We start from the raw sequence: 21,309 nt of genomic DNA, 5'->3' as shown, positions 1-21,309 counted from the left end.
AGATTTTTACTGATTTCAGAGAGGAAGGGAGAGGGAGAGAGAGAGAGAGAGAACATCCATGATGAGAGAGAATCATGGACCGGCTGCCTCCTGCACGCCCCCCACTGGGAATGGAGCCCGAAACCCCGGCCTGTGCCCTTGACCGGGAATCGAACCCTGACCTCCTGGTTCCTAGGTGGACGCTCAACCGCTGAGCCACGCCGGCCGGACAATCATGATTTTTAAAGTTTCCCCAAGGTTCACTTTTGAACACACGGATCAGGAATGCAGTTAGATTGCCAGGTTTAACCTGTGTGTGTGAGCTTTCCCGTGGGGTTCTCATTAATTCAGAAGAGTGTTGAGGGGTCCCGTTGGGCAGGAAGTTTGGGAACTGCAGTGCAGGGTGGTGGCGGAGGTGGGAGGAGCTGTCGCCGGCTGCAGGGCGAGCAGGAGGATGACCTCCCCGGGACCCGGTGAGTCCCTGGAGGTGGAGGCACGGTACCTCCGGGGTTCTGGCTGGCACACCCGGGCGGGCGTGGCTGGAGTTGACGAGGTCAGCGGGTCCAGCTGAGTGTAGGTGGCAGGAGGGCACCCACATGGGGGCGGCTTCCAGGGCGTCAGCTGCGAGGGCCTGGAGCCTGCAGGGCGGCGTGGGCTGGAGCTGGAACGGGGGCTCCTTGCTTTGTGGGTGTCCCCCTTGCTGGGCAGGCGCCCTCGGCGGTCGGGGACTCAGGCCCGGCGCTGGGTGAGTGTGGGTGCGTGTGGCTGTGTGTGGCCGTGTGTGGCGAGCTGTGCACACCACACGCAGGGCCCGATGATGACTGGGTGGTACCTCGTGTTCCTGTGACAACAGCCACCAGGCCTCCTGTCCCCACGGCATTGAGGCCTCCGCAGGGCACCGTCGGGAAAGGGACCAGGACCGGTGAGCACAGGGCGGGGCCTGGCCGGGGGCTCAGGTGGTTGGCCATCACCCTGTCCACCAGGGTTGCAGGTTCGATTCCCGGTCAGGCACACCCCTAGTTGGGGTGTGTACCGGAGGAAGCCGTACGATGTTATGTTTCTGTGTCTCTCCCTCCCTGTCTCTCTAAAATCGATAAAAACATATCCTAGCTCCAGCCAGTGTGGCTCAGTGGTTGAGCATTGACCTATGAACCAGGAGGTCACAGTTCAATTCCCGGTCAGGGCACATGCCCGGGTGGCGGGCCCCATCCCCAGTGGGGGGCATGCAGGAGGCAGCCGATCCATGATTCTCTCTCATCATGGATGTTTCTCTCTCTCCCTTTCCCTCTCTCTTCCTCTCTGACATCAATAAAAATATAGGGTGTCCCAAAATTCACGCAAGATTTGAATTCTGCGTGAGCATTAACAACAACAACAACAAATAAAAGCCTGATTTGACTTGGTTGATTGAATCAGATTCTAATATCTGTTGCCCTTGGATGCCAATCCCTTCCATTGGATAAGCATCACCAAGTACCAATGATGGCCCAGGAGCAGGGACAAGGAAGACCCATGAAGACCGCGGCTTTGCGTCTGTGCCAGCAAAGCCGGGGAGGCCATGGACCCGATGCGCTATTCCACACATAACCCTGGACTGTCTACTTTACGAATCAATAAAAAATTTAGTTTTTAATTATAAACCTGTGTTTTCTATCAAAATCACTTCTTGCGTGAATTTTGGGACACCCTATATAGTTTACAAAATGAAAATAGACAGAGGCGGCCAGGCTTCTCAGGGTCTGGCCTCAGGGTGCCCAGAAAATCACACCCACAACATTAATAACAATAACACACACGGCAATCGCTTGGGTTCATGTTGTTGGGTTGAGTTCTGGTCCCAACGCCTACCCCCCCCCAATAGGGACCAAGTGCCCCCCCCGGGAAGGAAGGACACCCCCAAACTCACTGTTCACCCTGAGATAGAATAGATTTATTTAGCAAGAGGTAATCAGGAAACGTACATCTTTACAAAAAACGGAAAGTTCTTTTTCTGTGTTTTTTTTGTTTTGTTTGTTTTTTTCTCCAAACGAGCTGGACGTGGAAAGAGGGTGTAGGGCTGGAAACAGAATCCTCAGACCAGTGGGTATTGCTCACGGCAGACGTGGCCTGGGGCCGCCACAGCGCCTGCCCGCCCCCCCCCCCCCCCCCCCCCCCGCCCTCTGTCCCGCGTAGAAAACGGGGGTGGTGGTCACAGGGTGAGCATGGGGGCCTATGTGCCTCGAGGGGAGGGGCCTTCGGCAGGAGGACACACTCCGGACGGGGCTCTAAACGCTACGGCGGGCGCGATGGTCAGAGGCAGAGACGGACGCGGAGCATCTCAGGGAGGCTGGGGGGCGGGGGGGGGCACGAGGCGTCTGATGGAGAAGTGGCGTGTGTGTGCGTGTGCGTGTGTGTGTGCGTGTTCCCGGCTCGCAGGGACCTGGGACAGCGATCGGTCGGCCGGCGTCGACTTGGCGATGTGCCTGCGTTTTCCTCGGCGAGTTTCGGGGCCTGGTGCCCGCTGTCCGTCCGTCTGTCCGTCTGGTGTGATTCCCAGAGCGAAGGAGGACGGGGTGCCCGGGCGGGTGTGGGTGTCGCGGAGCCTGGGTCTCCCCGGGTGGGGGCTGGGGGGGACCCCCTTGCGTCCAGGCGCCCGGGAGATGGGGGGGCGATGAGTCCCCAGGCCTGCGACTCTGGCGGACACGCAGCGGCTTTGGGAAATGGACGTGGCCGTCCACGGGGAGATCCGTCGATGGCTGGGCTTTGGGGTATGGCCCCCCCGTCCCACCTCCCCCACCCCACCCCACCCCGTTGTAGCAACTACATGGGACATGCTGGGAGGTGCTGGTGGCCGGCTGGGCCCGGCTGGGGGGGGGGACAGAAGCCGGACGTGTCCGAAGGTTCGTGAGCGCACGGCCTGCTGCCCGTGGGGCCGGACCGGGCGGGAGGGGCGGGGAGCAGGGACCAGGCCCCGCAGGTGGACGAGGGCTGGGCGGGCGGCGTCGGGGGGGCCGGAGCAGTCACAGTTCGGGAACGAAGACGGGGCCGGGTCTGTGTTCTTGGAGAAGCACACGGAGGAGAAGGAGGATCCGGAGAGACGGACGAGTATGTACAGCGTAGCCCGGCGGCCTCCGGGGGGCGCGGGCGGCGGGCGGGCGGCCTCAGGTGGGGAGTTTGGGTTCGATGCGGAGGGAGGCCTCGTAGAGGCTCTCCTCGTCCATCACAAAGGACCGGTCCAGCAGGTACTGGGTGACCTGAGGGCGGGGCGGGAGAGGGAGAGGGGGTGTAACCCGTGACTGTGGGCACCAGGGTCTCCCGGGAGCCAGGCACTCCTGGGGGGCACCGGCAGCCAAAAGGGGTGAAGCGGGGTCTTGTCTTATTATTAATATTACTAGAGGCCCGGTGCATGAAATTCGGGCAAGAGCAGGCCTTCCTTCCCCCAGCTGCCGGCACCGGCTTCCCTCTGGCACCTGGGACCGGGGCTGGCTTCCCTCCGGTCCCCGCTTTGTCCGGAAGGACATCCGGAGTGACGTCTGGAAGGACGTCTGGTCTAATTAGCATATTACCCTTTTATTACTATAGATTTGCCATTGTTCGTCCTCACCCGAGTCCATGTTTTCCGTGGATTGATTTTTAGAGCGAGTGTGAGGGAGGGGGCGAGACAGAGAGAGAGAGAAACATCGATGTGAGAGGGACACCTTGACTGGCTGCCTCCTGCCTGGGCCCCGGCCGGGGATCGAGCCTGCAACCAGGGCGCGAACCCTTGATCGGAATCAAACCCGCGACCCTTCAGTCCGCGGTCCGGTGCTCTAACCACTGGACAGCACCGGCCGGCTGGGACTCTTCTGATCGCTCCTTTAGAAAAACCACCTCTTGGCCAGGCTGGTTGCACAATGGTTATCGCACCAGCCTGCACACTGAAGGGTCCGTTCTTGGTCAAGGCGTGTCCCTGGGTTGCAGTTGTGACCCCTGGCCTGGGTCAGTGTGTGTGTGTGGCAACCAATCCATGTGTCTCTCTCACCGATGTCTCTCTCTCTCTCTCTCTCTCTCTCTCTCTCTCTCTCTCTCTCTCGTCCCCGGCCCTCCCTCCTGCTCCCTCTAAGGATCAACGGGAACAATGCTCTCCAGTGAGGATTAACAATAAAAACCAAATACATCGGCCTCCTGGGTGCGTCTGGCTGGCTGCCGGGGGAGGGCTGGAGCCCGAGGTCTCGTGGGCTGGTCGCCAGCCACCGATGAGCGGTTACAGGTCTGCCGGGGGCTCCCGCCGGCCCCTGCAGGCAGACAGCTCAGATGGGGTCTGGTGAACCGGTAACCCCTGGGAAAGACGGGGTGGGGCGACTCCCGGCCCCGGAGACAGACTCGTCTTTCATGCCTCGCCGGGAGCTTCTGGGAACAGCCCTGCTCAGAGCACAGAGGTCTGCACCCTCCCAACCCCTCCTCCATAGCGAGCTGGCTCAAGGTCAAATCGCCTTCAAGGTCACGTGTCTCGGGGCGTCTCCTGCTCAGGTTCTGCTTTAGGGGTGACAGTCGAAGCTGCCGGTGGAAGGTCTGAGAGCAGGGAGGGTCCCTGGCATCGCTGACGGGGCTCTCGGGAGAGTGTAAGGCAAGGGGCCCAGGCCCAACGCCGAGCCTGGCACCCAGCAGGTGCTCAGTAAATGCTGGCCTAAGAGAATGAGTGAATGCAGAGCAGGGGAGATGCTGCCCAATGGTTAGACCGGCGATGTCCAGCCGGGGCCGCAGGAATTTTTAAGCCCGGCCGGCGTGGCTCAGTGGTTGAACGTCGACCTGTGAACCAGGAGGTCAGGGTTCGATTCCTGGTCAGGGCACAGGCCCGGGTTGCAGGCTCCATCCCCAGTGGGGGTCGGGGGGGGCGTGCAGGAGGCAGCCGATCCATGATCCTCTCTCATCATGGATGTTTCTAACTCTCTCTCTCCTCTCTTCCTCTCTGAAATCAATTTTTAAAAATATTTTAAAAACCCACAAAAACAAAACAAAAACAGACGTGACGTCGCCCCTTACCTTTGCCTGGTGCTCTATCTTGTAGGCGGTTTGCTGGAACTGGCGAATCTCTCGGATAATGTGGGATATCTGCGGGGAGGAAGGGGGTGCTGGAGGGAGACAGGCTCCCCTCTCAGTGCCACCCCCACTCCCCAGGGCAGATGGGCATCCCCACTCTGCAGGGCAGACGGGCACCCCCACTCCACAGGGCAGACGGGCACCCTCACTCCACAGGGCAGACGGGCACCCCCACTCCACAGGGCAGACAGGCACCCCCACTCCGCAGGGCAGACAGGCACCCCCACTCTGCAGGGCAGACGGGCACCCCCACTCCCCAGGGCAGACGGGCACCCCCACTCCGCAGGGCAGACAGGCACCCCCACTCCGCAGGGCAGACAGGCACCCCCACTCCGCAGGGCAGACAGGCACCCCCACTCCGCAGGGCAGACGGGCACCCCCACTCCCAGGGCAGACAGGTACCCCCACTCCCCAGGGCAGACAGGCACCCCCACTCCGCAGGGCAGAAAGGCACCTCCATTCCCAGGGCAGACAGGCACCCCCACTCCGCAGGGCAGACGGGCACCCCCACTCCACAGGGCAGACGGCACCCCCACTCCCCAGGGCAGACAGGTACCCCCACTCCCCAGGGCAGACCAGCAGCCACAGCCCAGGCTGCAGGCAGCGTCCTGGCCACGGTTAAAGGCCTTCGCCTCCCTCCCGTCCTGAGGGCCTACTGTGTGCAGGCTCCCAAGAGGCCCCTCTATTAAGCGGGGAGCCCGATACAGGTGGGGGCTCCAGAGGGGAGGGCAGAGGGGGAGGGACGGCGAGCAGCCAGGCGCCCCCCGGCCCCCACTCTGGGGTTCCCCTCTCCCCTAGAGCCCAGGCTGCTCGCTGGGGACAGGTGAAACCTCCCGGCCGTGGGAGGAGCTGCCGGAGTGCCTGTCCGCCCCGTGACCCCCGCGGTCCGTGCACAGGGGGATGGGTCTGAAGGAAGGTGTGGCCGGGGTCAGACAGACAGGGCTCTGGTCCCGGCTCTGCCCTGGACAGAGGGGTGCCCGGGGCCGGTCCCCGCCACCCCCCCCCCAGCCTCGGTGTGCTGGTCTGTGGGGTGGGCAGCACAGGAGGAAGGCGGGAAGGCTGCCCGGGCGGCCACAGGCCAGCCGCTCGCTGCCCGGGTCCCCGGTTCTCACGGGAGGGGCCGGGGCCGGGCCGGGTGGGGGCCGTGGGGAACGCACCATCCTCATCTTGGAGAAGTTGACCAGGCCGTCCTCCGTGTAGTTGGGGGTCCCCTCCTCGATGAAGGCCAGGTCGGTGAGGTACATGCCCAGGTAAGGGACGCAGGGCGGGTCGCAGCTTGGAGGCAAACGGCAGGGACATGCGTTTTCACTCACACACGGGCCCTCGGTTACCGGTTTGAGACCGTTACGGGGTTTGGCGGGCTCCCGCCGGAGGAGCTTGGAGTTTGGGGAGCAGGGACGGGAGAGCGTTTCAAGCCCCAGCTCTTGACCCTTCAGGGGCGCTGAGGTCAGTGCCGTGGGCGTGGACCAGATGAAAATAAAAATACTTTTTCTAGAAAAGTAGTAGAACTGCCTGGCCGGCGGGCGGAGGCCTGTGAACCAGGAGGTCAGGGTTTGATTCCCGCTCAGGGCACAGGCCCGGGGTGCGGGCTCCATCCCCAGTGGGGGGTGTGCAGGAGGCAGCGGATCAGTGATTCTCTCAGCATCGATGTTTCTCTCCCTCTCCCTTCCTCTCTGAAATCAATAAAAATATATTTAAAAAAATAGAAGAGAGGCTGGAGGGGAGGGAGGGATGCAGTCTTGGCCGGCAAAGGCAGTGAGACCCGCTCCCGTGCCAGGTGCTGGCACAACACTGAGTATGTTAGCGAAAGGGGCCCCTCCCAGCTCCCTGTCTGTGCCCACAACTGCCCCCCCGCCCTCGTCCACTGTGCCCGGCCTGGGGAGACCCGCCCGGTGCCTACGCAGCTCACCGTCTGGGAAGCCAGGGCCTCAGGTGGCCCCAACCTCGCCCCCCTCTGCAGGGCAGGCCGCGTGTCCCTGAAGCGAGAACCCCTCTGAGCTCAGGTCTGGGGGGGCCCTCTCCCCCCAGTGCCCGCGTGGCAGGGCTGGGCGTGGGGAGAGGCACTTACAGGGGCCCAGGGGCCCTGGGGGAGGGGCGGGGAGGGTGGGGACGCAGACAGAATGGGGCCCGCGGGCCTGGAGGCGGAGGCAGCGGGCGGCCGAGAAGCCATGTGAAGGAGGCAGATGGAGGCGCCGGGGGCGGGCGGGCGGGCGGACGGAAGGACGCACGCACGGGTGGTGAATGCACGGAGGGGAGCTCCCCACAAGCACCGTCCACGGGGCTCCGGGAGCCCGGGCGGGGGACACACGGCGGGCAGCACGGAGGGGCAACGCGGTCTGAGGACACAAACAGAGGGCGATGGTCAGGCCATGGACACGGAGCCGGCGGACAGACCAGACGCGGGAGGACACGGGGAGGGACAGACGGACAGGCGGGCCCAGTGCTGAGCCCGGAGCGGGGCTCCCCATCGGCAGGCACCCTGGGGCCCCTGGAGAGGCGGGAGGCGTCCGGGTCTCCATGGTAACCAGGGTCTCCCCGTGTCTCTCCAGGGCCCAGGGGTAGCCAGTCGGGCCGGGTGAGTGGGGACAGGCAGAGCCGCCAGGGGGCATGGCAGCCCCCCTCCTGTGAGCTGGGGCCTCGGGTGTCCAGGGGCCCCCCTGCTGCCCTGGGCGGAGGCCGGGCTGTCCGCAGGGCCGGACACCAGCTCCGGGGTCCTGCTCTGGGGGGGACGCAGGAGGGGGCCTGTCAGCGTAGGTTGGCCTCCAGGGGGCGTTTGGCAATGTCGGGGCTCTCCTGGGGTTGTCGCTGGGGGTGGGGGTCACTGGGGGCAGGGGTCGCTGGGGGTGGGAGTCACTCGGGGTAGGGTCACTCAGGGCGGGGTTGCTCAGGGTGTGGGTCGCTGGGGGGGGGGTCACTCAGGGCAGGGTCACGGGGCAGGGTCACTGAGGTAGGGTCGCTGGGGGCAGGGTCGCTGGGGGCAGGGTCGCTGGGGGCAGGGTCGCTGGCATCTCGGGGGCGGGGCCAGGAGGTTGCGGGCCGCCCTGCAGGGCACAGGCCGGGCCCCCACCTGCTCTCGGGGACCCGCCGGGGCTGAGCGCCCTCAGGGGCACGTGGACGAGCTGCAGGGTCCGACCCGGGGCAGTGATGGGCCGAAGGGCGTTTCTTTGATTCTAAGATGCACTCACTGTCTGTGAAGGGACTTACTGTTTGACCCTCACCCAGGCTATCTGTCCCGTTGATCTCGGGAGAGTGGAGAGGAAGACAGAGACACACACGGACCGGCTGCCTCTCCCGCATCCCGGCCGGGACTGGCGATCAAACCCAAACCCGAGCCCTGGCCGGTGTGGCTCAGTGGATAGGGCATCGGCCTGCGGACCGGAGCGTCTCGGGTTCAGTGCCGGTCAAGGGCACGTACCTCCGCTGGATGCTCGATCCCCGGCCCGGGTGCAGGGGGGAGGCAGCGCAGGGATGTGTCTCTCTCACATCGATGTTTCTCTCTCTCCGTCTCTCCACCTCCCTTCCACTCTCTCTAAACAACAAAAATCAGTGGAAAAATATCCTCAGGTGAGAATTAACCAAATAAATAAATAAAAGTAATTTTTAAAAATCTGCAACCGAGGTACCTGCCCTCGACCAGGAATCGACCCCACGGCCCTCCTGTGCGCAGGCCGACGCTCTAACCACTGAACCACACGGGCCAGGGCGTCACTTTTGTTTTGAGGCCGGATTCCCAAGTACAGGAAGTAAAAACACTCCTATTCGAGAGAGACGGCGCCTTTAAGACGTATATCCCAGTGTCCGAAATACTAAAATGTTAAAGAAAAAAAAGAAAAATCCCCAAACCGTGCATTTTAGAATCAAGGACTCTGACGCCGCGGGTCCTCCCTGGGCCTGTCCGGGAAGGGCCCCGGAGGGGAGTTTCTCCGGCGGAGGATGGAGGACAAGGCTGGCCCGCCCTGAGGGGGGGGGGGGTCTGGGGGGAGACAGACGGACACACAGACACACAGACACACAGACAGACAGACAGACTCCTGCTCCAGGCAGATGGGGTGCGGGGGGTGAATGCCGGCGGCGCAGTCCCCGCGAGGAGGCGACTGGCGGGGGACACACTCACTTCTTCAGCGCTTCTCGCAGATTCTTAAACCGGCCGTCGGAGGACACCAGCTTCTGCAGCTTGTCGATCAGCGCTTTCGTCTGCGAGGAGTTAGAGGCGCTCTAGCCCGCGGCGCGCGCCCCACTCTGTACCCCCACTCCCTGCGCCCCCACTCCGCGCGCCCACTCCCTGCGCCCCCACTCCGCGCGCCCCAAACTCCCTGCGCCCCCCACTCCCTGCGCCCCCACTCCGCGCGCCCACTCCCTGCGCCCCCACTCCGCGCGCCCCACACTCCCTGCGCCCCATACTCCCTGCGCCCCACACTCCCTGTGCCCCCACTCCGCGCGCCCACTCCCTGCGCCCCCACTCCGCGCGCCCCACACTCCTTGCGCCCCCACTCCGCGCGCCCCCCACTCCCCGCGCCCCCACTCCGCGCGCCCCCCACTCCGCGCGCCCCCACTCCGCGCGCCCCACACTCCCTGCGCCCCACACTCCCTGCTCCCCACACTCCCTGTGCCCCCACTCCGCGCGCCCCACACTCCCTGCATCCCCACTCCGCGCGCCCCACACTCCCTGCGCCCCCACTCCGCGCGCCCACTCCCTGCGCCCCCACTCCGCGCGCCCACTCCCTGCGCCCCCACTCCGCGCGCCCCACACTCCCTGCGCCCTCACTCCGCGCGCCCCACACTCCGCGCGCCCCACACTCCCCGCGCCCCACACTCCCCGCGCCCCACACTCCGCGCGCCCACTCCCTGCGCCCTCACTCCGCGCCCTGTGCCTCCAAGGCTGGGTCCAGGACCACGTGTGCTCTGCCCTCCGTGGGCGGAGTCAGGGGTTCGTTTGGGGCCCTCCCTGGGCTTGGGAGCCGGGACCCCAAAGTCCTGAGGATCCTTGTGCCCACACACATACCCTCCACACACACACAGGGAAGTGGGGCGCGGGCGAGACCCGGAGGTTGGAGGAGGACTTGGTGGGTCTCCCCTGGAAGCCGGCACCCAGAGTAATTGCTGGGCTTCTCACACCTTCGCGTTTCTCGTTCAGGACCGCCCACATTCAGGAATTTAGGAAAAAGACAGCAAAAACAGTCCCCAGGTGCTCTGGCGGTGTGCTCAGTGGTTAGCGTGCTGGCCCGCAGACCAAAGGGTCTCAGGTTCAATTCCCGTTCAAGGGCACGTACCTCGGTCTCAGGTTCGATCACCGGCCCGGGTCGGGGCACGTGCAGGAGGCAACCCATCGATGTCTCTCTCTCACATGGATGTTTCTCTCTGTCTCTCCCCCTCCCTTCCTCTCTCTCTATAAATCAATGGAAAAATACCCTCAGGTGACGATTAACAAACAGAACAAAACAAAAAGTCACGGGCCCCGGAGCCTGGCCCTGGCCTCTGTGGTGCCCGCCCTGTCCCTGCACACATGCCCGCTGTGGCTGTGGCTGTGGCTGTGCCACCCCCCCAGGTGCCAATGACACCCCCAGCTTTCAGAACTGCCCCTCGGACCCTGATAGGGCCCTCAGTCCCCAGGCAGGACCCTCCTATGGGTCTTCAGACCGTGTTTTGAATAAATCAAGATCAAGGCCCCCATTGAAGATGGTCAACTGGCCGGTGGGTAGCAGGGACCGACTGGTGCTCTGGTGGGCAGGGGTCTGGGGAGGTCAGGGTCCTGAGAGGGGCCTCGGGATCCCCGGGCACCATCTCAGCCACGGGCAGGATGTCCCAGGTGTGGGCTGGGGTCCCCACGAAGCCCCCACGCTTGTCCCAGCTCAAGGAGAAGACTGTTGGGACCAATAGTCAAGCCTATAGTCCCCACTTTGGGGTATTCGTTCATTTTTTTTTTTTTTTAATTTCAGAGAGTAAGGCAGAAGGAGAGAGAGAGAGAAACATCAGTGATGAGAGAGAATCACTGACCGGCTGCCTCCTGCATGCCCCCTACTGGGGATCGAGCCCGCAACCAGGGCATGTGCCTTTGGCTGGAATCGAACCTGGGACCCTTCAGTCTGCAGGCTGATGCTCTATCCACTGAGCCAAGCCGGCTAGGGCTGGGGTATTCATTCTTCAAGTGGGAGTTACGGACGCTCGGGCCCCCGTGCCACACCTGTGGGCCTGCTACCTGGTCCCAGGCGATGCAGGAGTGGGTCTCTGTTGTACCTGGGAGTGCTGGCCCTCACTCTGTCCTTTGTCCACCGACGGCTGCCCAGTGTCCAGCGCCCTGGACTCCCTGCCCCTGCCCAGCCCCAGCCGCCCGCCCACACCTGCTTGGAGACTTTGAGCCACGTCTTCTTCAGCCGGAAGATGGCGCTGCGGTTCATGGAGGAGGTGATCTCCAGGACGGCGTTGTAGTTGTGCAGGCAGCGGCAGATGTCGGCCACGGCCACCCACTTCTCGATGGCGCTCACCCGGGCACTGATGTCCTCGTTCCGGATGATTTCGGACGCGATCAGGTTACTGATCTTGAAGCCCATGCGATACGACAAGAAAAAAAAATAAGGGTGAGAGAAAGAGTGTCGTCAAGGCGACAGGTCACCGTGATCTGCGGACGATCTGAAAATCCCGAAAGAGCAGCGACGGACTCCACAGACAGGCATGAGAAGCTTTTCTCAGTATGAGGCAGACCAGTGAGAGGATACAGTGAAAACCGATTATCTTCAAACTGCCGGCGGGAATCTGTGAATTACCTGGGATGCAGGTGGGACGGGATATGAAAAACAAACAAGTCAAACACAGGCACTGAAGGCTATCATAGGTCTGAATAATGAAGAAAAAGGTCAGATTCCCAAAGGGAAATATAGAGATGCCATTTTTCTTTTCTTTTTAAAAAAATATATTTTTACTAGAAGCCCAATGCACGAAATTCATGCACGGGTAGGGTCCCTAGGCCTGGCGGGTAATCAGGGCCATCTGTGGGGCGACTGGCGGGGCGATTGGGGAGGGGGGCGTCCTGCTGGCACCCGCTTTGGCCGGCCTGGGGCCTGCAGGCTGGGGGCAGCTCCTGTGTTGAGTGTCTGCCCCCTGGTGGTCAGTGTGCATCATAGCAATCAGTCGTTCCGCTGGTTGGTCTGCCGGTTGATTTGTGCATTAGGTTTTTATTATATAGGATTGATTTCAGAGAGGAAGGGAGAGGGAAGGAGAGAGAGAGAAACATCCATGATGAGAGAGAATCACGGATCGGCTGCCTCCTGCATGCCCCCCACTGGGGATGGAGCCCTCATCCCGGGCATGAGGCCCCGACCAGAATCGAACCCGGGACCCCTCCGTCCAAGGGCTGGCGCTCTATCCACTGAGCCACACTGGCCAGGGCAAGACGCCATTTTCCAAAAGCAACGTGTGACGCACATCATCCTAAATCCACGAACGAGATGCACTGTCTTAGGGGCCTGGACTGGGGGCCGCTGGTGGGGCAGCAACAGCCACGGGAGGGTGGCAGCTCTTTGGGATCCGCCCCTGGGCACCTGCCTGCCTCGCCCGCCCGGGTGCTGGCCCTGAAGGAGGTGCTAGCCAGCCTGTCAGGCAGAGAGAGGACCTGAAGCCAGCGGGACCGGAAACAGCAGAAATGTCTGTGCCAGGAGGTGAAACGGTCTCAGGCCACGGTTAACCCGCCACGGAGGAGCGTACACTGTGTCAGAAAGAAACGGAAGAGCCGGCGTGGCTCAGTGGCTCAGTGTCGACCTACGAACCAGGAGGTCAAGGCTCGATTCCCGGTCAGGGCACAGGCCCGGGTGGAGGGCTCCATCCCCAGTGTGGGGCCTGCAGGAGGCAGCCGATCGGTGATTCTCTCTCATCATGGACGTTTCTGTCTCTTTCCCTCTCCCTGTCCCTGCTTCGCTGACATCAATAAAAATGCCCTCACCCTGTCCCTCCCAATCTCCTTCCTTCATGTGGGCGGTCTCACCAGGAAGCTGCTTGGAGGAGCAGGGATGGGGCGGGGGGTGTCGGGTGTGGGGTGTGTGTATCCCTTCTCCGCCCAGCCCCTCGCGGCTCCTGCGGGGCCAAACCAGAGAGAAAGGGCCGCCACCGCCCACACTCACGTCGTTGAAATGCTTCGTGGTTTTCATGATGTAGGGCGTCCTTTCGTTCTTCTCCAGCTTCATCCAGCCTTGTCCGAAGAACTCCCTGCAGGACACGGGAGGGACCCCAGGGCGGAGGTGTCAGGCAGCCCTCGGGGTCCCTTTGCTTCCAAGGCTGTCATCTGGGGGGGGGGGGGGGGGCGGGGAGGCCGGCACCGCCCCACGCACTCACTCGTAAGGGATCTTCTTGAAGACCAGGTGGTCCAGCAGGGTCAGCTGCTCCGCGATCTCCAGGGCCGAGTGGTTCTCAAAGGGCTCGGCCTTCACGCCCGCGGCCTGAGGGGGGCCAGGTCCCCGTTAGCCCCGCGTAGCCTCCTGGCTTCCAGACACTTCCCCAGGGGATCGCCACAGATGGGGGGGCAGGTGGATGGAGGGGTGTGACTGGGGAGGCCCCTCCTGGCAGACCAGATGGGAGAGGAGGCCTGGCTGGGAGAAGGTGTGCTGGGCAGGAGGGGCAGGCTGCCCCCTCGGCTCCCCCCCTCCTGTTTTTATAACCTATATTCTTTTAATAGTTATTCTTTTAAAAAATATATTTTATTGATTTTTTTACAGAGAGGAAGGGAGAGGGACAGAGAGTCAGGAATATCGATGAGAGAGAAACATCGATCAGCCGCCTCCTGCACGCCCCCCACTGGGGATGTGCCCGCAACCAAGGCACGTGCCCTTGACCAGAATCGAACCCGGGACCCTTCAGTCCGCAGGCCGACACTCTATCCACTGAGCAACACCGGCCAGGGCTCCCTCTGCTCCCTTTGCTGGGGCCTAGGAAAGAGGGTGAGCCTGGGAGCAGAGGCGGGGGGCGGGGTGGGGGTACAGCCTCCTTCCCCCTTCGCAGGGCTTGGCGGAGCCCTCACAGCAAGAAGGCGCTCTGAGGCCACCGGAGCCTCCTCCAAGCGGGACGTGCCGCACCCGGGCTCCCAGGGCCCGGCAGCTCAGGGCACTTGGTCCGGAAGAGTCTCAGGCTGTTGCCCTCAGGGGTGAATAGTCCAGCCGGACCCCACGGGGGGCAGGGGCCCAGGGCAGCCGCTCCCCTGCAGGGAGGTGCAGGGCGACCCCTTCTCCCAGGGCCAGTCTGAGAGGAGCCGTGTCTGTGCAACCCACTTTCCGCCCCAGGGGTGAGGGTGGGTTCCAGACGAGCCCCCTGAGCCGCCCTGGGGATGGGGCAGGAACTGGGCAGGGTGGCTGTGCTTGCTCAGGGGGCCTGGGGGGCAGCGGGCGGGGGCAGGGCAGGCCCGGCTCACCAGCTGCGTGATCTCCTCCAGCGTGATCTGGTTGTCCCCGGGGTCCTCTTGCGTCAGAGTCCTGGGGGCCAGACGCGGAGATGAGCTGTCGGCACCCACCTGGCCTCCGGGGCAGCCCCTGCCGGCCCCTGCACAGACGCCTGCAGGCTCTCCTGCCTGGCTGCTCCAGGGGTGACCGCCCCAGGCTGCTGGCCACCCCTGTGGGTCAGCAGCCGGCTAATCCCACCCCCGAGCCCGTCCCAGCTCATCCAGCCCCAGGCCCACCGCACGATGTTGGCGGCTGCCTTCCGCTCCTGGGTCAGCAGCTCGGGGTTGCGCGTCACCTCCTCCAGGAAGCCAACCACCTTGCTCTTGAGCTCCTTGTTGGTCTCAAAGTCCTGCGGGAGAGGCGCCGGCTGTGGCCGCTCCGTCCCAGCTGCCCGAGGGGTCCCGGCTCAGGCCCGGGGAGGCGGCGGTTTCCAGTCCCACCCGCGGAGGCGCCCCCTCACTCCCTTCTCACGGGGCCCCAGCGGCGCCCGCAGACCTTCCGTGAAAGGCTCACGCGTGGCTGCCTGTGCCTGGGAGGCAGACCCTCCTTGCACCCGAGACAGGAGCCCAGCAGCCCTGCTTCCCACGTCCCAGAGGCTGGGGTGCGCCTGCCCTTGAATGTCCCTGGTCCCCTCCCCGGGGTCTGAGACGGCAGATGGCGCCCTGGCTTCCCCTCCCGCTGCCCTCGCCGCCCCCTCTTCCCAGATCTGTGCCCACGCCCCTGTCCCCGGCCCCCCTGTTCCCAGCTCCGTGCCCACCCCCATGTCCATCCGTCCCTTGTCCCGCCCATGGCCCCGCCCACCTGCGCGTGCTTGGACACCCAGTGACAGGCCCCGCCCACCTGTCCTGTCCCCGCCCACCTGCGCGTGCTTCGACACCCAGTGCCCGGCCCCGCCCACCCACTTTCTGCCCCGCCCACCCAGCCCCGGCCCCGCCCACCTGCGCGTGCTTGGACACCCAGTGCCCGCCCCCGCCCACCCGGCCCCGGCCCCGCCCACCTGCGCGTGCTTGGACACCCAGTGCCCGCCCCCGCCCACCTGGCCCCGCCCACCCGGCCCCGGCCCCGCCCACCTGTGCGTGCTTGGACACCCAGTGCCGCAGCACGTTGAGCACGCGGTTGGTGGCCGCCCTGCGGATCACGAACTCCTTGTCTCCGTTCCTCTGGTCCGGGGGGAAGCCTGGTGGCACAGGGCAGGGGGTCACGGGGACACGGAACCCGCCTCCCACTCGCCTCACCTCCTACCCCAGGCCTGGCGGACAGAGCCCGTCCCCGCCCACCGGAGCCCCCCACGTGCGCAGGTGGGACGGGGTGCCCGGGCGCCGTGGGGCACCCTTGGGCACAGGCTGCCCACGAGGAGAGGGGTGAGCGAGCCCCGCCCCGCACCTGTGCTGGCCAAGGACATCCGCCGGTACTTCTCCTTGTTGGGGGTGCCCTCGTTGGCGCCCGAGGTGGCGATGGCGAAGGCGGAGGCCGCCGACAGGCCGCTGCGGCTGTTGTCCAGCTCGCGACAGGACCTCATGACCACCCCGTTGTTGTAGGAAAAGAGGGGGAACTCTGGGGAGGAAGGAAGGCCAGGGTCCCAGGGCGGGGCCAGGGCCGAGCTGGGGAGGGGTGTGTGCCCTGCCCGCCCCCCCTGTGCCACCCCCTCCATCTCCCCGCCATCTCCCCGCCTCTCCCTGCTGTCCCAGACCCAGCCGGGCACACGCCGCGTCCTCGCCTAGGTGCTGTGTGGCCTCGGGTAGCTACTTAACCTCTCTGGTCTCAGGAGGCAATCAATCTGTGGACAGTGGGGGTAGGAACACGCCCTCAAGGGGGCACGTTGAGGTGAAAGGAGGTCCTGGGACCGTGGGAAAAGCTCTGTGTCCGCAGATGCTATCAATAATGCCTGTTAGGCCGGCCTGTGTGGCTCAGCGGTTGAGCGTCGACCTAGGAACCAGGAGGTCAGGGTTCGATTCCCGGTCAGGGCACAGGCCCGGGTTGCGGGCTCCATCCCCAGTGTGGGGGGTGCAGGAGGCAGCCGATCCATGATTCTCTCTCATCATTAATGTCTCTCTCTCTCTCTCCCTACTCCTTTCCTCTCTCTGAAATAAAAAAAAAAAGGAAAAGAAGAAAAATGGGAATAACCCGGCCCCTCGATGGGGCTCCCAGGAGTGGCCCTGGGTGCTGGCCCTCCGGTCCCCTGTGGGGCGGGTCGCGCATCCTGTCTGGGGCCGGGGGTGAGTGCCGGGTGTAAGAGCAGGACCCACCCAGTCCCATGGTCGCCCCGTAACCCGGGCGACTGGCTGGCTCTCTCTCTCTCTCTCTCTCTCTCTCTCTCTCTCTCTCTCTCTCCTGCCCGGCCACCTGGTCCCTGCCCGGGCCCGCACGCCCTCTGGTGAGCGGTACCTGAGGGATTTTTGCTTTTGACGGGCTTGGGTGTCGTCGGGGATTTGGTGGGCGACGTCTCGGGGTCGGCCTCGTCACTCTGGTTCTGGTCTGTGTCCGACTCCTCCCTCACGGAGACGTCGGAGCCTGGGAGGGGCGGAGACGGTCTGACGTCTCCCAGACGGTCCCCGATTTTTGGATTCGGGCCTGTAGTTCCAGATGAAACAGAATTCGTGTGGGGTTCTCCGTGGGGGAAGGGTGAGCGGCTCCCTTGGGCTCCTCCGCCCTTGCACGTGGGAGCGGGCGCTGTGACCTCCTGGCGGCTCTGCCCTGAGTGGCCGACAGGCTCCAGGGGGCGCCCCCCGCTGGTCCACGGCCGCACTGGGAGCAGGAGGGTGTGTGTGAAGCATCTGAGGCAGGCGACCACCTGTCCCGGGAAGCCGGGCTTCCCACCTGCCCGTGCACCGGGGCCTGGCCAGGAACTCACAGGCTCCCCGATCCGGGGAGACTTGTGGTCAGGCACTGTGGGGGAAGCTGGCGGGGTACACGGAGAGATCGGCTCCCACGTGGGGGGGTCCTGCTCAGAAAGGGCCTCTCTGGCCCTCAGTTTCCCCAACTACAGAGCGAGTGGGGTTGCACCTGGACGTGTTAGAGAGCTCAAGGGACGCCCGCCTTCTCTTCAGAATACGGCGTCCAACGTGTGTGTGCACACACATGCAAACACGCACAACACAATAAACACATGCAAACATGAACACACATGAACACAAAGCACACCAACACAAACACATGCACACCATCATATACATGTGTGCACATGTAAAGCACACGTCCATGTGCACATGTACACACGCGTAGACACAAGCACACAGACACGAACACACATGCACACAAAGCACACCAACACATGCACACAACTGTATACACACATGCACATACAAAGCGCACAAGCATGCATGCAAACATGGACGTGCGTGCACACACAAAATACACCAACATGCAAACACACCACCGTATATGCACACGTGCACATAAATGCACATACACAACAAACACATGCATGAGTACACACACAAGTATGCATGCACGTGGGCACATGTACATACAAGCACATGCACACACAGTCTGGAGGGCGGGACTAGTCTGGTGGTGACTGTGGCCTGGCCCCGGATGCGTCCCCTGTGGCGACGACACCCCAGGGCCTCAGAGGGCCCCCCCAGGAGCGGAGCTGGGGCCCCATGTGCCACTCACTCTGCTTGCTGGGGGCCGAGGGCTCGTCCGGCTTTTCGGCGGCGGCCTCGGCCTCGTCGGCGATCTTGCTGGCGAAGCCGCCGGACATGCAGAGCTTGCCGGTGTCCAGCGCGGCCTTGCCGAGGGGCGCCACGGCCGAGTAGACGGGGGAGTAGCCGTTGGAGCCGCAGCCGAGCGCGGCCAGGTCCAGGGCCTTGCCGCCCGTGATGATGGGGATGTTGAGGGACAGCTTGCGCCGGCGGCTGGGCGAGGCCGTCTTGGTGGTGAGCGACAGCGGGGGCGGCGAGGAGAACTTGCGGGTGGCTCGCGGGGACTTGGGGGGGTCCCCGTACAGCAGCTTGTTGTTCTGGCCGCTGGCGAACAGGAGCTCCAGCGACCTGTGGGGGGGGGGGGGCAGGGGGAGGAAGGAGGGTCGGCGTGGCCCAGGCTGAGGGTCGGGGTCCCCCATGCCTGCTGGGCCCCCAGGCACGTGCCCATCCTGGACGGGGTCTCTCCTGCTCTCGGGGCCCCTGGGGGGCCGGTGCCGAGGTCAGAGCCGCCCGTGGGGCCCGAGCCGGTGGACAGTGGGCGCAGGTGGGGGTCCTGGTCCTCCTCATGCTTCTGGCTGCATTCGGGACCCGCCTGGCCTCCCCGGGGCCCTGGCAGGTGGGGTCGTGCAGGAGGCCTGCCTCCGACAGCCGGGGGCCCAGCTCCAGCCCCATGTCGTGCCTGGGGGGATGGGGAGCACAGCGCCCACACTGTCCCCCAGCCTCGGACGGCCGGGCACCCGCGGGCTCAGCGAGACCAGGGCTCCGGGTGCAGGCGCCCCCTCAGCCACGGACTCCTCTTTGGGCCTTGGGGGGCATGTCACAGGCTCAGGCCTGCCGCCCCGTGTTGTGCCCATAGGGACCCCACTTCTCCTCAGAGCAGGATGCGGGCTCAGAGAGCGGGAATACGTTCCCCGTCTCCTTCCCTCCATCCCTTCCTTTTTTCTTTCTTTAAATATTTGTATTGATTTCCGAGAGGAAGGGAGGGAGAGAGAGAAACATCACTGATGAGAGAGAACCATGGATCGGCCGCCTCCTGCACGCCCCAACCTGGGGATCGAGCCTACAACCCAGGCCTGTGCCCCGACTGGGAATCGAACCCTGACCTCCTGGTTCCTAGGTCGACGCTCAGCCCCTGAGCCACACCGGCCGGGCCAGGCTTTTTCTTTCTTAAATGGGGAAGGTGTGGACTCTGACCCTTGGAGAGGGGTGGGCCCAGCTTCATGGAGGGGCTGAGAGGTGAGACCGTGGAGGACAGAGCAGGTGTCCGCCTGCAGCGGATCCCACCCGGGAGCCCGAGGGAAGAGGTCAGCCCCCCGCACCCCCGCCACTCGGCTTGGTTCTGGGGGTGCCCGCCCCCCCGGCTCAGGCCACGGCTTGGTTCTGGGGGTGCCCGCCTCCCCGGCTCAGGCCACGGCCGGCCGCTCCGGGCCCGGGAGAGCGGGAGAGCGTGGCTCCCGGGAGACGGCGGCGCCCACCTTGCGGGGATGGCGCTGATGGGCCGGCGGTAGATGGCCACGAGCTTGTCCAGGACCACGGCGGCGGAGGTGAAGACGCGGTAGGAGTGCAGGAAGGTGTTGAGGAAGTCGATGCTGAGGAAACGCAGGTCGGTGAGCCGCTCCAGCAGCCGGCCCACGCTGGCGTAGCGGATCTGCAGCACCTTGCAGGAGTTCATGGTCTTGCTGAAGCGGATGTCCACGTCGTCACAGTACAGCGAGGCGTCCGACCTGCGGGGGCGGGGGGGGCACCGGGTCACACGGGGCAGGGGGGGGGGCGCTCGCCACCGGGCATCTCTGGCTCCCGACGCACTGACAGCCAGGGCGGACAGACGGAAAGACAGACGGGCTGCTCGTGGAACAAGGAGGACTTTGGGAGGAGGACACCAAGAGGAAGAAGGGGCTGTGACTTATTTTATTTTTTGGCAACGATACTCTTAGAAACCGGCCACTGTTACTATTATGTTTTTTTTTTAAGTTTTTTATCGCCCTAACCGGTGTGGGTCAGTGGATAGAGCATCAGCCTGCGGACTGAGGCGTCCCAGGTTCGATTCCGGTCAAGGGCATGTACCTTGGTTGCGGGCACATCCCCAGTGGGGAGTGTGCAGGAGGCAGCTGATTGATGTTTCTCTCTCATCGATGTTTCTCTCTATCCCTCTCCCTTCCTCTCTGTAAAAAGTCAATAAAATATATATTTTTTAAAAAGTTTTTATTGATTTCAGAGAGGAAGGGAGAGGGAGGAATAGAAACATCAATGATGAGAGAGGCCTGGCTGGTGTGGCTCAGTGGATAGAGCGTCGGCCTGCAGACTGAAGAGTCCTGGGTTAGATTCCAGGTCAAGGGCACATGCCCGGGTTGCTGGCTCGATCCCCTTGGGGGGCATGCAGGAGGCAGCTGATCCATGATTCTCTCATCACTGATATTTCTCTCTCTCCCTCTCCCTTCCTCTCTGAAAAACAAACAAAACACACACACACACACACACACACACACACACACACACACACACTCTAGAGGCCCAGTGCACAAAATTTGTGCACAGGTAGGGTCCCTAGGCCTGGCCAGTGATCAGGACCAATGTGTGGGGCGACCGGCAGGGTGATGGGGGGGGGCCCTGCTGGCACCCACCGTGGCTGGCCTGGGGCCTGCAGGCTGGGGGCAGCTCCTGTGTTGAGCGCCTGCCCCCTGGTGGTCAGTGCGTGTCATAGCGACTGGTCATTCTGCTGGTCTTTCCACCATTTGGTCAATTTGCATATTAGGCTTTATTATATAGGATATACAGTGGGGCCTTCACTTACGAGTTTAATTCGTTCCCTGATGGAACTCGTAACTCAAATCACTCGTATGTCAAATCAACAGTGAACGAGTGAGACACGTGATGCTGGGCTGATGTGGTGGCGTTCACTGTGACGTTCGCTGCGCCAACTAGCAGTGGGGTATCTGAAGCTGCTCGTAACCCCAATTTTAGCTCGCAACTCAAAGCAAAAACTCGGCCGAGAGACGGCTCGTATCTCGAAAAACTCGTTAGTCAGGACACTCGTAAGTCAAGGCCCCGCTGTGTATACTTAAAAAAATGATGAGAAAGAATCATGCATATCCCACACGCTCTATCCAGGAGCCCGCAACCTGGGCATGTGCCCTGACTGGGAATCGAACCGTGACCTCCTGGTTCCTAGGTTGACACTCAGCCCCTGAGCCACGCCAGCCGGGCTCCAC

At 63.5% G+C, this 21,309-nt stretch overlaps 1 protein-coding gene across 3 annotated transcripts in view; it reads right to left on the bottom strand.

Annotated features, from left to right (window-relative positions):
- Positions 1-2,779: 2,779 nt before the first annotated feature.
- RASGRF1 (Ras protein specific guanine nucleotide releasing factor 1) overlaps positions 2,780-21,309 on the bottom strand; it is a 52,465-nt gene continuing 33,935 nt past the window's right edge. Inside the window, exons 14-29 of one of the 3 annotated variants that reach the window (XM_036355487.1) lie at positions 19,576-19,824; positions 18,072-18,448; positions 16,842-17,027; positions 15,840-16,010; positions 15,527-15,633; positions 14,693-14,805; positions 14,429-14,489; positions 13,360-13,463; positions 13,149-13,233; positions 11,376-11,573; positions 9,152-9,231; positions 7,270-7,373; positions 6,947-7,013; positions 6,195-6,312; positions 4,981-5,049; positions 2,780-3,212 (exon numbers count right to left, since the gene is read on the bottom strand). In XM_036355487.1, coding sequence (XP_036211380.1) covers positions 3,120-3,212; positions 4,981-5,049; positions 6,195-6,312; positions 6,947-7,013; positions 7,270-7,373; positions 9,152-9,231; positions 11,376-11,573; positions 13,149-13,233; positions 13,360-13,463; positions 14,429-14,489; positions 14,693-14,805; positions 15,527-15,633; positions 15,840-16,010; positions 16,842-17,027; positions 18,072-18,448; positions 19,576-19,824 — 2,182 coding nt within the window. In that variant the 3' untranslated portion in view covers positions 2,780-3,119. Of the gene's footprint in view, positions 3,213-4,980; positions 5,050-6,194; positions 6,313-6,946; positions 7,374-9,151; positions 9,232-11,375; positions 11,574-13,148; positions 13,234-13,359; positions 13,464-14,428; positions 14,490-14,692; positions 14,806-15,526; positions 15,634-15,839; positions 16,011-16,841; positions 17,028-18,071; positions 18,449-19,575; positions 19,825-21,309 lie in introns of those variants that run through there. The other 2 variants (XM_036355489.1, XM_036355488.1) reach the window with 2 other exon arrangements.

The sequence above is a fragment of the Myotis myotis genome, unplaced genomic scaffold, assembly GCF_014108235.1.
Source record: "Myotis myotis isolate mMyoMyo1 unplaced genomic scaffold, mMyoMyo1.p scaffold_m19_p_22, whole genome shotgun sequence".
Lineage (NCBI taxonomy): Eukaryota > Metazoa > Chordata > Mammalia > Chiroptera > Vespertilionidae > Myotis > Myotis myotis.
This window is presented reverse-complemented; position numbering and strand designations above follow the sequence as displayed.